The sequence below is a fragment of the Malania oleifera genome, chromosome 1, assembly GCF_029873635.1.
Source record: "Malania oleifera isolate guangnan ecotype guangnan chromosome 1, ASM2987363v1, whole genome shotgun sequence".
Lineage (NCBI taxonomy): Eukaryota > Viridiplantae > Streptophyta > Magnoliopsida > Santalales > Ximeniaceae > Malania > Malania oleifera.
In genome coordinates this window covers 68,897,108-68,910,801 of record NC_080417.1, presented here as the reverse complement: position 1 = coordinate 68,910,801, position 13,694 = coordinate 68,897,108, and the positions used below count along the sequence as shown (strand labels likewise).

General features: G+C 35.4%; 1 protein-coding gene across 2 annotated transcripts in view; it reads right to left on the bottom strand.

Annotated features, from left to right (window-relative positions):
* Nucleotides 1-1,141: 1,141 nt before the first annotated feature.
* LOC131162327 (autophagy-related protein 13b) overlaps nt 1,142-13,694 on the bottom strand; it is a 41,026-nt gene continuing 28,473 nt past the window's right edge. For both annotated transcript variants that reach the window (XM_058118678.1, XM_058118688.1), the window contains exon 4: nt 1,142-1,901. In XM_058118678.1, the coding sequence (XP_057974661.1) occupies nt 1,532-1,901 (370 nt within the window). In that variant the 3' untranslated portion in view covers nt 1,142-1,531. The remainder of the gene's footprint in view (nt 1,902-13,694) is intronic.

Sequence of the window (13,694 nt, the reverse complement as noted above, 5' to 3'; positions counted from 1 at the left end):
AAAATGCCATTTCATGTACGCCTGATTCGATGGAGCGGGCAAATTAAGTGGCACATCCTGATCCTGGTCTCTGAAATTAAATTTTCACAATGCAGGATTGAGTTTTATCCCACTTAATTACCTCTTTCGCTTTTCTGAGCATCACACGGACCTTAAAGCCTATTGCTAAAAACGACCAGAAGCCAAACATCCTCTTCGTTGCACTCGGTGGGCCAAAGTAATAAGCACAGCTGACTTCAGTCTAAATTTTTTTTTTTTTTTTTCCTTACAATTTTGAAGTTGCAATTCCCCCAATAAAAATATATATATAATTTGTAAACTGTATAAAACTCAACTGTTACAACAGTTAAGGACGAGTTTCTGACTGACAAAAGTAGATCAGTTAGGCCAAAGAGCCAAGGTTAAAGTCCAAAAAACTCAAAAGCCACTCCAGCAAGCTGAATGCAAGTTTGGCAGGCACAGGCTGAACCTTGAAAACGCCAGTGCTAGAATAACGAAGGAGTTCTACAGATGCAGAACTACTAGCATAAACAGTCACATATTTTCTTTTATTCCCTTGGCAATACAAGACAGAAAAAAGAAACATGTAAAGTCACGACTCCATTACCAGCAAAAACAAATGGGGCAAAGAGGCAGAGCAGAAGTGACGATTGTGCACTTATTTGAAGGATTGGAGTCTAGCTTCTGCTGGGCTGAAGGATGCAAGGATCAAAGCGCAAGCAAAGCAAAGCAGTCGAGAGGATAGATGCACAGGGTGTAATTGGAGGCTTGCTGGAGGTCTGGAGAAGGTCTCACATGGCAGGGGACTAGCAAATTGCATCAGGGCATCTGGGGAAACATGTTGAAGGAAAACAAGAGTGTAGGTTTAGAATGAAAAAGACAGATTTCAGACTGTAAAATCCAACCTGGGCTCGGAATTAGTATTCCGTATACCATTTGAAATCCAAATCCAAAACTATGGCCCCAAACGATGGACGTGGAGTTGGGACCTCCTTTAAGTCTAAATTCAAGCCGTCCAACTCGAAGGCCCAAAACAGACCCTTTATGTTTGAAAGAAACCAAAACCCCAGGCCCCAGACCCTCCCACCCGTCCAACACACATACACACACACACAAACAAACTTCGGGGGAAAGGGCACAAAAATAAAATAGCCTTGCAAGAAGGCATGATTAACTGAGGCTGAAAGGCATGCTCTTACATAAAGATTATGGTGGAGGATACCTGAGTAGTATGTCAATATATACATCAGTCATCAAACCAGCGCCCTTCCATCAAATTATAAATACCCCTTTCCTTCATATGTTTTCTTGCACAGAAGAAGAGATTTTATAGCCTTTATGTATGAACAACTATTTACTCACTGATATGTACAGTAATAGAACTGGCACCGCGGTACGTGTGCTTCAAGCTGACACACAAAGCTACGACATAAGAGTCAAAATGCTACACATATGTGCAAAGGATTCACTGGAAACGCAAGCTCATAACCCAGCCATACCTCTACTGGAAGTTTTCTCTGCAGAAGCAAAATTAGCCTGTCTGTGATCCACCACTTTTAACAAGCAACAAGTCTTTCATCTCTCTGTAACCTCGGAGCTCTTCCAAGGCATCGGCTGTTGTTTTCGACATAACAAAACCAGAAGATATTACACTTGAAGTAGCATGCCGAACCGCAGGCTCTTTAGAGATCTGATTGAACTCTTGGATGCTCTCACACCAGAATTCAGGCTTGGATGCTTGGGACAAATTTGAGTTGGAGAAGCCTTGGCAGAGAGGTGGGGCTTTCTTCAACATACGTACAAGAGCACCAACAGCAGCATGTTGTGATTTCCTTACAGGAAATGACCCTCCAGGCTCAATTTGCTCGCATAGATGTCCCCTTTGATCAAAAGATTCCGGTCTGGAAATGACATACATCAGATCAGCTAAATATGCCAAACCAGACAATAAGTCTTGAAGGTAGAAAAGTTATTTCGCCAAAATTAAAATAATTAAGGGAGATTAGATCCTTGCTTGCTGCAACAAAATATCATGTTGATGGTCCTGGTTAAGGAATTGGATGAAGTATACTAACAGATTCAGTCAAAACAAAACAAAACAAAACAAAAACACAATGTGATCTTTGACACCTAAGATAAATTATCTCAGAAATGCCCACGTCAAAAACAGTGATGCTAATATTTAAGGGTCCGTTTGGATTAAGGATTTTTCTTGTGGAGAGGAAAAATAAGGAAGAAACTCATTTTCCATGTATTGTCCTGCTCTATTTCATACTATTAAAAATGAAAGTTTGTTTTAATATGACTAAAAATTAGGACAAATCATGTATTAATGATGTGTAAATCAAAATTTTGTCCATCGATTTTGTATATTTTTTATTTTCTGTCACTTTACTTTATCACCAAACATGAAGATGAGTATTTCTCAATATTTTCCTTTCCCTAAAATTTGCGTTCCAAATGGGGTCTAAATGTTAGAACAATTTTGATGAGCAAACTCTCGCCAGAATAGTGAAAAATAATGTAATAATGCAAATCAGAGAAAGTTTTGAGTAAAATCTCCAACATACTAAAAGACAATGACAGAATATAGGAAGAACATAATATTGTAAATTAATAATCATGGAAATTGCTACAAAAGTATGTGCTCCAACTGAAAACCTCAAACTATTACAGATTATATGTTACTAGCCACATTTCCTGCCACACAAATCATAACTATGACTAAAATAGGAAAAACAGTGAGCTGTAAACAAAATGTATCCATCACAACTCATTTGTGATATGAGCCATCTACTGAATTCAAGATATGTTGTGAAAATTAAGGAAACATCAGACTCACATACCCCTACACATGGTCTTAAATTTCCAAAAATGGTTGAAATTTCCATCCAAATTTCCACTTTTCACCCTCAAAATCCAAAAGGGAATAAATTTCCTTACAAAATTTTTGTTGAGATTCCCAGAAATCACATAAAATTTATTGAAATCTCAAAATATCAGCGGTACTCGTTGAAATTTTAACTATAAAATAAAATTTTCTTGAAATTAATTTTGTCATTCATTTGAAGCCCAAATTGAAATCTCTCTTAATCAGTATTCTTTTTTCATTGAAACTAAATATATTAAGCAAAGGATACAACTGACAACTTTTATATTTTCAAAACTGTATGAAAAATTAAACATAGATACTAGCTATAACATTTTTTTACCATTTTTGTCAAAATTACCAATGTTTTTTATAATAATTATTATTTAAAAATTTATGAATTTCATGTATTAATATTGAAAATGTTTCATTTGATTATCATACTACAGCTATTGCACCTCATGCACCACATATGTGCTGTTGAGGTGTTTTATTTGTAATATTTTAGCTTGAAGTATTGAATTATTATGTTTATTAACAATTTCTCAAGTTTCCTTAAAAAAAATTCCATTTTAATTGAATATATTTCACATGATTATTATACTACAGCTATTGCACCTCATGCACATGTCTTGTTGGTGTGTTTTATTTGTAAATTATAATATTTTAGTTTGAAATATTGAATTATTACATTTATTAATAATTTATCAAGTTTCTTTAAAAAGCTTCCATGCTATATTAGTCATTTCCATCATTTTTAAAAAATCATTGGCATCAAAATTTCCATCTAAATTTCCAGACTATTCTAACCTTGAAATTTTTTTCCTAGTCTAAATTTAGAACTTTCAACTACACAATGTACAGTTCCCACCCATCAGTAATCTCTTCCCATCCGAATGGATGCATCATGCATGTCACATCTCAGATATGAAGTATAACGAGTTGATGAAGGCTCACAATAGCTCACAAAGAGAAAGATCCACTGCAACTCAAGTGCATGTTAACTGCCAGAAGCCAAGCTTGTCAGGGCTTGGGCTCCCATTAGGCTCTCTATGGTTTTAAAATTGTTTCATAATGGAACTAGGCCATGGTCATCACAAGTAGATTTCTTTTTAATCTTATCAATCCCCATCACAAAACCACCAGTTACAAGCCATTGCATATGATGGCGGCAATCCTGTTCAATTTAAAAAGAATCCAATTTTTCTGCCATTTTTCACTGTCCCAAGTTCATGTTACATTAAAAAAATAAAGATACAACGTCAAATATTCAAATCAAATCCAAGAGTAAGATGTTAGAAAAAACTTGTAAAACAAATCCAAAATTTTTTTTATTACTTGGGTGATCTTGTACTTATAAGGATGGTTTGGGCTCTAATTATGGATGCCTTTTGTAGAACAAACCATGCGGCTGATGAGTTGAAGCAGACAATATCTCACTGGACTTGGGCTCAGGACTGTTACACCTAGCTTGCTGAATTCAAGTATCTGACAGGGGCATCAAGTTTGTTCATTTCTTTCAGAAGAAATTTTGGAAGATCTGTGACATTGATTTGATGTTTTCTCCCACTAGTCATCCCCAAAGTCGCACACTGAGGCTATTCACCACAGTTCAATGAAAAACATGGCAACTGGGACTTGCTGCGACCAACTGTTGAGTACATTACATTGGTCCCTGGGTAAGAATCTTTTTTAGTGTGTACTTGTTGATCTTGTTCCTCTTACCGCTAAAAAACTGTATTTCCACCCTACTAAGTCTTTTCTTTCCTGGCCACATCTAAGGGTTGCATGCGAAGGTTAAGGGTAAATTATAATCCTTGCTAAGGTGCATCATAGAGCTAGAGAATTTAATGTGGGTGATAGCATCATGGTTCACATTAGACACAATCACTACCAAAGAAACTCCTTTAAGAAGCTCTATGGCCTTGCCATTGGCCCATTATCCATCAGTACAAAACTTGGATCTAATGTATAAATGCCTGACCATGACTAGTCTGGTTTTCAGTGGAGAAGACATAACATCTTAGTGAAACGCTCTTGAACCTCTTGCTAGCTCCTCCCATATCTCAACCACATGACACAATCATGCTATTCTAGATGAGTTCCTGGATTCTCCTCAACATGGCAACAATATTTGGCAGAGTTTGCCCTGTTTCAGATGCTAGATGGCTGAAAGAGGATGATGTTTTGGGAGACAAGGGAGTTTTTCTAGGCTTTTAAATATATGGCTTACCAAGGATGATGTTCATGGGAGTGCCCCTAATCTGTTAAAAGTCGAATTTGCATAATCTCTATAGTTGAGTTCCTTCCAACCTGCAGAAAATAATAAAGGACAGTGATCATCATTTAGGCCACCTATTTGGCATAGGCATCTTAAGAAAAAGATTTAGGACATCAGGATGCCTGTATTAGACTGGCGTTACATATTTTTATGCTATGTTGAGGTTTATTTGTAATTTTATGCTTTTGTTAACTTTAGGGTATGACTACATTTGGCAGTTTGTATGTCAGTTTTATTTTTGAATTGAAATTAAGAATCTGTGTTTTTTCTCTCCTATCCCCATCAACGAACAGCAGCCACTCCCTCTCCTTTTTTCCAGCTTCTTCCTTCCCCTCTCCTCTATCTCTTTCTCACATTTCTCTTTCTTTCCCTGCAATTCCCAGCTGTCCAGCATCACCATGTCTCTGCTTTCTTTGTTCTCTTGATTGAGTATTTTAAAAAGATTAAAATAAGATAAGCCAAAATAATAATAATAATAATAATAAATAAATATTAAAAATAAAAACTCCTCCATTTTATGCATATGGTAAAAACACCATTTACCATAACCATTTTCTCAAATGAAATCTCATGTTTCAATCATCTCAAAAAGAGATGATGAAATTATCGTCCTTGCTAACAGCAGGTCTGTGCAGCAAAGTGATTTATTGATCTTTATTACAATTGGTGACCAACCAAATGCAATTTCCTTTTGTTTTAGAAAAAAATTTGTAGTTGTAGGCTCTAGTTTCCAGTAAGACGAGTTTCTTTAAGTCTAGTGGGAGCAAAAGAAAGCAAGAGAGATCCTCTTAAGGCAGGGAAAACATCTTGAACTCTTGGGATTTCATGTTGTTAATTTAGAGGCTTGAGAGCTGCTGGCATTTGTTGTTCACTGATATCAATGTTTTACAAGGCGAAGGTATAAATCAAGGCATTTTAACCCTTAAGAGGCGAGGCATAAGCTTCAAAGCATTGGGCATAAGCCTTTTAGAATTTTATTTTTAGATAAATATATGCAAATAAATTACATATATTTTTAAAATAAAGAAAGTATTAAGAAAATCACTAATATAATTTTAAAATTATTTGTTGGCCATTCAAAAATCGCTAATTTGAATTCACTACGTAAATCAAGACAAGAGATAGCTATATGCCTACATCATACAAAAATTAAATTATTTTCAAGATCTAAAATACAACTAACTCCATCTATTATGCACTCAATGTCCTAGTTCTTCCGCACACAATAGTCCCAGACTCAAGTAAAGGAGGAGGGGGTTGCATTAGGTAGCTGACAACCAATATAAAACTTGTTAAATCACTATGATATGAATCCTTACCGATTAATTGTTTGGGCATCCCCTACGAGCGACACGTTGCACTTATACCACCAGGGTGTAGCGAAAAACGGGCAAAGGTGGGCTAGGTCATTGCCCCAAAGCAACGCACTGTGCTAGCCCCCAAGTGCAGTGTCAAGTATACGAGGGTTCCCGCATCATTATGAATGTGAGTGGGTAAAGAAGTTAGATCAAGAGACTAAGATTAGATTAGCAACTTGGAATATAGGGACATGGGTAAAAGCATGGAGTTTGTGGAGATGATGATTAAAAGAAAAATTAATTCAATCTTCTTTCAAGAAACTCAATAGGTATGGGAGAAATCTCTAGAAATTGAAAAATTAGGATTCAAACTTTAGTACACTGAAAAAGGAAAACGTAAAAACAGAGTAGGAATTATTATACACAGGCTTAAAAGATAGTGTTGTAGATGTCAAAAAAGGTAGGAGATGGAATTATAAAAATCAAGATACTCCTAGGCCAAGAGATATTAAATGTTATTAGTGTTTATGCTCCTCAAGCAAGCTTGATAGAAAACCTTAAGAGACAAATTTGAAAAGATATGGATAATATTGTACAAGGGATATTATGTACTGAGAAAATATTCATAGGAGGAGATTTGAATGGGTGCACTGAAGGGGATAATAAAGGTTATGAATTCATATGGAGGATATGGACATGAAGATAAAAATGAATCTGGGGATATGATCTTTAGACTTCACCATGCTATATGATTTTATTACAATGAATATTTGCTTTAAGAAAAGAGAAGAACACCTAATAACATTCAAAAGTGGTCAAAATAAAGTCAAGTAGATTTTTTTGCTTAACTAGGAGGGTAGATCATTGTACATCATTTATCGTGTAAGAATTGTAAAGTTGTCCTAGGTGAAAGCTTAACTACACAACATAGAGTTTAAGTGTTAGATATATGTATTGAAAACAGGAAGAGAAATGATAAATAATTCACTACAAAATAACTAGGTGGTGGAGCTTGAAGGGAGAAAATAAAACAAAATTAAAAGATAAAATGATCAAAAATAGTGATTGGACAATAGAGAATGGTGTAGACATAAACACTCTCTGGAGTAGGATAGCTAGCTCTATTAAAAAGATAGCGAAAGAGATTTCAGGTAAATAAAAAGAAGATTCTCAAATAGTAAAGAAAGTCGGTGATGGGATCAAGATGTCCAAAAAGTTGTAAAGATAAAAAGAATTTGGTATAAAACATGATAAAAATGTAGAAACATGGAAAACTTCAAAAAGTATAAACAGGCAAAAAAAAATGCAAAAACGGTCATTAGTGAAGTTAAACATAGATCATTTAATAATTTATATGTTAGATTACGTACAAAAGAAGGGGGAGAAACATATTTAAATTTTCTAGAGTTAGAGAAAGAAAGAGTAAAGACTTAGGTAATGTAATGTATAAAAAGTGAGAGGATAATATTGTCTCGGGAAGAAGATATAAAAGAAAGATAGCAAAGTTAATTTAGTAATCTATTTAATGAAAACCAAGTAAAAGACTTACATTTAGAAATGACAAATGAGGAAAAAGATTAAAAATATGAGATTTATTCGCAAAATTTGAATTAATGAAGTTAAGTTTGCATTAAAAAAAAAAAAGAAAAATGGAAAATCCATATGGCTAGATAACATCCCAATTGAGGTTTGGAAATGCTCAAGTGATAACGGAATTATATAGTTAACTAATTTATTTAACACAATTACAAAAACTAAGAAAATGTCACACGAATGGAGGAAAAGCACTTTAATACCGATACACAAAAATAAAGAAGATATTCACAATTGTAGGATAGGGTAATTGAACAAAGATTAAGGGTAGAAATGAAGGTATCTAGGAGATCTATTACAAAAGTTATATATCTTTTAAGAAGATTAATAGAAAAGTTTAAGAAAAAGAAGAGGAGCATGCATATGGTATTTATTGACTTAGAAAAAGCGTATGATAGGGTTACCCACAAAAGTTCTATAGTGGGTTTAGGAGACGAAAAAAAATAAAAGGTGTTTATCATAGGTCTACTAATGTCATTAGGGATATGTACAATGGAATAATGACTAGCGTTAGGACTACAAATGGAGAGACTAGGGAATTTACAATCAAAATAGGTGAACATCAAGGATCTTCTTTGAGCCCTTATCTTTTTACTTTAGTGATGGATGAACTTACTAGGAGTATCCAAAATGAGGTTCCATGGTGTATGTTGTTTGCAAATGATATTGTTTTGATTGATGAAACAAGAGGTAGAGTAGCATATAAGTTAGAATTATGGAGAGAAGCTTTAAAATCTAAAGGCTTTGGCATAAGTAAAAATAAGACAGAATATATGAAATGTAATTTCAGTCATAGCAGGAGGAATATTAGAGACAAAGTTAAACTTAATGATGAAAAAATCAATTGCACTAATAGATTTCAATGCCTTGGATCTATCATTCAAGCTAAAGGAGAAATTGAAGAAGACATACTAAATAAAGTTAAAACAAGTTGGGTAAAATGGAAAAGTGCTTCGAGTGTGTTGTGTGATCTTACAATACGCTTAAAACTAAAAGGAAGTTCTATAAGATGGCTTTAAGACTAGCTATGTTATATGGATCAGAACGTTGACTAAAGAAAGAAAAAGTTGCCGAGATGAAAATGCTAAGATGGATGAGTGATATAACATTAAAAGATAAATTAATTAATGAACATATTTGCAGTAAGTTAAGCATAGCTCCTGTAAAAGATAAGATTAAGGGAGGTACGACTCAAGTGATTTGGGTACTTGAATGTAGGCCAAATAGTGTACCAGCAAGAAAGAGTGAATTAGTTATTATGAGGGGTAGTAAAGTAGTGGTAGAACTAAAATAATTTGGAATGCGATAGCAAGGATTTAATAGCCCTTAACTTGTTGAAATAAATTGTCCATTATCGCATATGTTGGTGAAAAAAGATTCATGTAGCTGACCCCACCTAGAGGGACATAAAGCTTGGTATGTGTATTGTGTCTAAGATACAACACTAGGTTCAAGAATTAGAGAAATCAACTCATATTATGACATTCCTTCTATATAAACATGGAGTTAATTTTCTAGCCAAATCTAACTTGAGAATTTTTTTTTTATAATAAAAAAAAGATATATTTAAAAAGAGAATGTACAATCAAAGTGAGGATACTAATACTAAATCCTCAAAAGAAAAAGAAAAAATAAAAAGCAAAGAACAAAAAGAAAACATAAAAATAATAAAAATAAAAATAAAAAGTTGAACTTATCCAAGAAAGCCCCTCTTTAATTCCTTCCCATCATAAATCACCAAACACTTCAAATTCATTAATTCTCTACTATTCTTTGCATTAGATTTACCACCATAAAGCCTAACTTCATTTCCTCCATGATCAAATAGTGTGAGCCCAAGCTATTCAACAAATCCTGATTTTGAATGTCTTTCTCAATAGATTCCAGAACTGGATTGGCCAAAATTCCATCTTTAACCTTCAGTTCTTTAGAAACATCATCCTCAAAAATATTAATTCCATCTGAACCTTCAAGCGGAGGAGGCGGCATATAAGATAAATCTCCAAGACAATCAAAAGAATAGTCGGAAAAAAATCTTTGCTGCTCCCAAATTTGATCTAAAAGTAAACCCTCGTCACATTGAAAATCACTACTACCTACACTACCATCCTCTAAAACACCCCCCCCCCCCATCTCTTACTATCTTTACTTGGTATTAATCCTCTCAACAATTGGCTCCACTATACTTAAAACACCTTTAGAACCTCTATCAAGTTTTTTTTTTTTTTGTCATGTCACCAGACGAATCCCAATGATCTTCAAAATACTTCCTCCTTTTAAAACGCAATTGCACTTCCTTACGACAAGCATAAACCTTTCGACTCATCAAGTTATCCGAATTTGATTTTCAACTCCACAATAATTAAATTTCTAAGAAGAAGATCCCCCACACTCAATCTTGTAACCTCGCCTACTATAACTCCAAAGTTGGAGGCACACCACTCTCTAGAAAATTAGTAGAATTTTTTGCCACCCACCTATCTAATTCTGCCTCTTTCCTTCTTTTTTCCCAAAACAATTACTACTCTCCTCTAGACCACCATAGATCTTGCTAGAAGATGACCGAAGCACTAGACTGCACACACCTTTCTTCTATTCCAAGGAGAGATTAATTCCCAGAGCCTCACAAATTTTCATAAATAGGCCTTCTTTTTGGCTGGAAACCTGACTAGGCATTTGGGCCTACCCATTCGATTGGCCTAACAGGGATTTACCTTGACTGAAATTTCTCCTCTCTAAACTGGTCCAATATAGAATCAAAATTCTGCTCTTGGACATCCTTAACCAACAAGCGCATTAGAAATTTTAAAAGGTTTTTATTGCTCTCGAGCAGCTGGTCCATGTATATATTAATCATCAAAGACCCACACCAAGCCCACCTGACCATCATCCCATCATCTATGCAAAACACCCAAGTCGCTCTGGTCTAGCCTCCTCTGCCAAAACATTCTCCCTTAGCAGCGTCAATTGATTGTGCAAAACTAATGGCAAGATCTAATCTTGTATCTTCCCCCCACATTGAACACACACAAGATCCAACACATACTTAGGGATCAAGTGATCTCCGTCATTAGGAATCGAGCAAGCAACAACCTTAGAAATTGAACAAACTCCATTAGCATAAGCATTTCCTAATACTATCTAACTCCAAGATTAATTTTCATTACTCTTTTTACCATCAACTCCATCAATGCCTGACAAACAAGAGCTCACCAAAACATCAAACTCTTTCCCAAACAGAGACCACTCGTCGCCTTTGGATCCTTCAAGGACAAATATAGAATATCTTTTGCCTCTTCATTTGTGCCCTAATTCCAAGAATTTCCATAATCAATAAAACCCACGCAAGAACTACAAAAACCCTTTCTTAAACCTTCAGCAATGGATGAGAACCCCTATAGGGACCAACTTGCTACAAAGTGAAGAAAATCGAACCCACCGATCACGCTACTAATTCTTATCGAGAATAAACAAAGCTTATATCTTCCTTACTCTATCCAATCTCTGATCAAAGGACTAGTACTGAAGGAATCCCCATCGTCAATAACTAAGAGCACCATGGTCAAGATGGAGAGAGCAAGGAGAGTGAGAGAGTCATTTACACGAGAGAGAACCATCATGAGTCCTCAACTTAAATGCCACTGTAGTTGCAGCTGAGAAGCCAGAAAAGCCTTCAAGAGTTCCATCTTCCTCATTGTTGTTGGCCTTTGAGAAAAGAGACTCCAATGGCAACCAAGCTCAAAGTTGAAGAAAGGATGGGATCTAGCAAGCCTTCAAGAAAGAGTGAGGGAGCTAGGGGGGTTTGAGCCTTCAAGAGAGAATAGAATTGAAGCCTTCAACAAAGAAGAAGGTCACAACTCGCACTAGGGCTTTAACGAAACTCCTAATCAAAGTAGAGATGCTTGGTTGAGTCACAAGTCACACTAGGAATCCGATAAATCACCTAAACAATGGATGAATGAACAAGCTTCGTGAGAGAGCGAGATTTCGAGAGCGATTTCTTCTTAAGAGAGACTTTGCCACAACATCACACCTCTTTGCCAACGTCAACAGTCGCCAATAATCCCCACTGCTTGCTCTCTCTTCCCATTTCCCATAATTAACAACTACCAAGTTGCACTCTCTGCATGCATCTAGTATAAACATCATGCTCACTACCAGAATCACAAGCCCAAAATGCGTTAAGCCTCGACTAAAAAGGTACAAAAGGCGTGTGCCTTTTGTACAAGTAAATAAGCTTCAACGTGTAATGCTTTAGCGTTTACGGGATTTGGTATATTAGCCATAACTTGCCTTGAGGCAAGCCTCGATTGAGCCTTTCAAAACATTACCTGATATTGTGAGACAACATGCAGCTATTAAGGGGCTTGGTTGTGGAATTAACCTCAACATGTGTTTTGCCATGTCCAAGTCATTTTGATACATGATAATGAAGAACTTTTCTCCATGGACATAAGCATCACTAGTTGAAAACATATTAAATTCTGGCTATGGGTTCATTACCATTACATAAAACCTATGCTAAGTGTCTAATTTTGATATATCATACAAAGAATAAATAACCTTAAAAAGAGATGTCAAACGCACGATACACGAATGGATAACCACCATCGTTTCCAGCAACTTTCCTCAAAGAAATGTTAATCTAGCAAGGGCAAGATAATCTACAACAATGATCTCCATGAATACCTCATTATTCTTTTAGGCCCCATTTGGAACTTGGAAAACATTTGGGGAAAAAAAACCGAAGGAATCCTCTTCTTTAAGTTGGGTTATCAAGGAAAGCATGAAAGAAAATAAAATATATAACTACTAATAGACAAAAATTTAATTTTACACATCATTAACACATGACATTCCTCACTTTTTAATTATATTAGAACAAATGTTTATTTTTAATAGTATTTTGGTATAGAGAGAAAATACAATGGAAATAAATTTCCTTCTTATTTCCTATCCTCAAGCAAATCCTTGACCCAAACAAAGCCTTAAAGCAGGTAGATAAGTGTTTTAACTTCTAACACCTGGTGATTGATGAGATTTGCACAATACTTCTTGCAAACAGTCATGTGCCTTTCTTAGTGCTAAATTAGAAATTCAGTTGGTCAGGGCTTTGTTGGTTAGATAAGGATCCTCAGGGTAAGCTCTAAGAGTGTGGAAGGAGGATTCCTTCTTGTAAAACTTATTCAGAATTTGTGAGGAAAGTTTCTCTGTTTGGAAATACATGAAGGTGGTTGAAGAAGCATATCACTTCATTTTATAAAAGGGGTACAAGTTGGTGGATGGTGGATTTCATTCCTGTTGCTTGAAGGAGATCTTATGTCGAAAACATAAACAGCACCAAGTTGGAAGGCCAAAATTTTGTTGTGGCAACTATTGTTACCAACCTTTAATGGATCAAGCATAGGGATTTCAATATCATGTTAAGAAGACCAGAAGAATCTTACACTGATGTTCTTCAGAAAACTCCAGCGAAGGTGCCCATAATTGCCAGCAAGATGGGTCGAAATCAAACAGAGTCTCCTGCGAAGTTCCAAGTAGGGGATCTAGTGTTCAAGCGATACACTGATAGGTAAAGGAGATTTCAGGTGGAGAACTTAAATTTAAAATTTACAAGAAATTACAAGCTTAGGGGTTATCATAACGGGCCTAA